Source organism: Triticum dicoccoides, chromosome 3B (assembly GCF_002162155.2).
Source record: "Triticum dicoccoides isolate Atlit2015 ecotype Zavitan chromosome 3B, WEW_v2.0, whole genome shotgun sequence".
Taxonomy (NCBI): Eukaryota; Viridiplantae; Streptophyta; class Magnoliopsida; order Poales; family Poaceae; genus Triticum; species Triticum dicoccoides.
This window is the reverse complement of record NC_041385.1, coordinates 796,385,722-796,387,715: the sequence shown is the minus strand read 5'-3', so window position 1 is coordinate 796,387,715 and position 1,994 is coordinate 796,385,722. Positions and strand designations below refer to the sequence as shown.

General features: G+C 45.8%; 1 protein-coding gene across 1 annotated transcript; it reads right to left on the bottom strand.

Moving 5' to 3' along the window:
• Positions 1–774: 774 nt before the first annotated feature.
• Positions 775–1,993, bottom strand: LOC119280070 (BTB/POZ and MATH domain-containing protein 2-like; the record flags this gene model as incomplete). The annotated part of the gene is made up of 1 exon (XM_037561060.1): positions 775–1,993. A coding segment is annotated over one exon (1,026 nt), but the record flags the coding sequence as incomplete, so codon positions are not given.
• Between the last annotated feature and the right edge of the window lies 1 nt (position 1,994).

The following is a 1,994-nucleotide window of genomic DNA, read 5'->3' as shown; positions in this document are numbered from 1 at the left end:
CCACCAGGGTTCAAATCCTGGTGCTCGCATTATTCCTGAATTTATTTCAGGATTTCCGGCGATGCGCTTTCAGTGGGAGGAGACGTTCCCGTCGACGACGAGGCGCCTATGGTGGCTTCGTAAATCTCAAGATGATATGCCGGCTCAGTCTCTCGGAGGTGCTCATAGGGGTAGGGTGTGCGTGTGTGCGTTCATAGGGATGAGTGTATGCGCGTGTATATGAGCGCTTGTGTCTGTACTGATGCTCAAAAAAAAAAGAACAGGAACACTGGGGAAGCACACCGAAAAACGCCAAGAGTACAAACATGACAGATCTTCCAAAGATAAGCAAGCAAACAACAACTCAGGTTGAAACCGAAAACACGGGAGAAATGGCATCCATACACAAGCATCATCTGTCAAACACAATGGAAGAGATCCCCAACCTAGGGATGGGGCACACATTGCAGCAGCACCTCATAGAAAGGAAATTAAACAACACAAACAGCGCTGCTGTCAGTAACGCGTCGACAGGGTAATCAGATGTTCAAATGATTCAGTCACACCACAACACTCTGTAACTGGCTTAATAACATCAACATCTGGCTTTTGGTCATCTCTATACAAAAGTAGCACACCAGGCTAGCACATACCACATAGCCTCTTGTGGTTCTGTGCACCTTGTAACTGTTTTTGGTTAGTGTTGTTGGCTAGCACACACCACATAGTTACAGTCAACAAAATTATTTAGTACTGTAGAATTTTTGGTGCCAATAAGCCATAGTTACAGTCAAGAAAATTAATTAGTACTAGTAGAATTTTCAGTGCCAATAAGCAGACCATAGAGCACACATTCCCGAAGAGAAGTTCCGTCTTACAGTGGATACACTGGACAGATGATTAAAATCGATAGAGTACTACTAGATCTTCACACTTGACAGCTTGAAGTGGGACAAGTCGGATACTACTAAATACTCAGCCAGACTGCTCATACTACTGAAGGTGGGGCGACTATGTCTAAAATGTCCACCATAATTGATGGACAGCTTGTTGTCAGGTGCTTGAATCCATCAGTCTCCTTGACAGCTTGAAGCACGCCCTGTGAAGAAAGGTATCTGAGACAGGCATTCTTGAGTTGCACGATGCCGTGCTGCTCCGCTAAAGCAAGGGTGGTTGCAACTGTTTGCACATCGATTCTCTGGCATAGTTTCCCTTCACAAATAGCCTTGAGCCTCTCCAGTCCATACCGATCTGCGGCAACCAACAAGTGCTGCAATGCCACATTCTGATCAACCTCACAGTTGCTTGGCAGAGTATCCGTGTATATGAAGTGAAGAAGTGCCTCAAAGATGGAAGGCTCCATGTCATCAATCTTGACGTGTTTCATGGTGGTCTCTTTCATCTGACCAAAGAGCTCAGCCTTGAAGACAGACGACCGCGCAGCTAACACGCATCTGTGTGCATTGAAGAGTTGATCACGGACACTGAACGTCACATCCATGCCTTCTCCATCCTTCAACATGTTTGCGAAGTGCATGTGCAGATCCGACTGTGGAACTGGGACTATGACTGTGCTATCTTCTATACGAGGCTCTTTCAAGATGGTCAAAACACATCTGATTGTGAAGCAGTCATCATTGCGGGATAACTGTTCCTTAAGCTTGGAGTTCATAATAAACTTCTCCCAGCCCCAATAACCACCTACTAACTTAAAGGTATATGTCGTGCTCTCTAGCTTATTAACTTCTCTATCTTTCTCCAATAAACTAAATGTGAACTTCACCTTTGCATCTGTTGTCCCACTGCAGAAACACAAGAAGGCCGACATGTAGGCACCTGTATCCTCCTTCCATCCATCAGGATATATTCCGATGTTCCAGCCATAGCCGTCGACGTTGAATGTGTTTGAGCTAATGAACTTGCCGGCACCCATACCCTGGAGCAGCGAGTAGCTAGTCACCTCAAAGTTGTGGGCGTTGGTGACGGATTCTGTCAGGCATCTTGAGGAGGTCTCA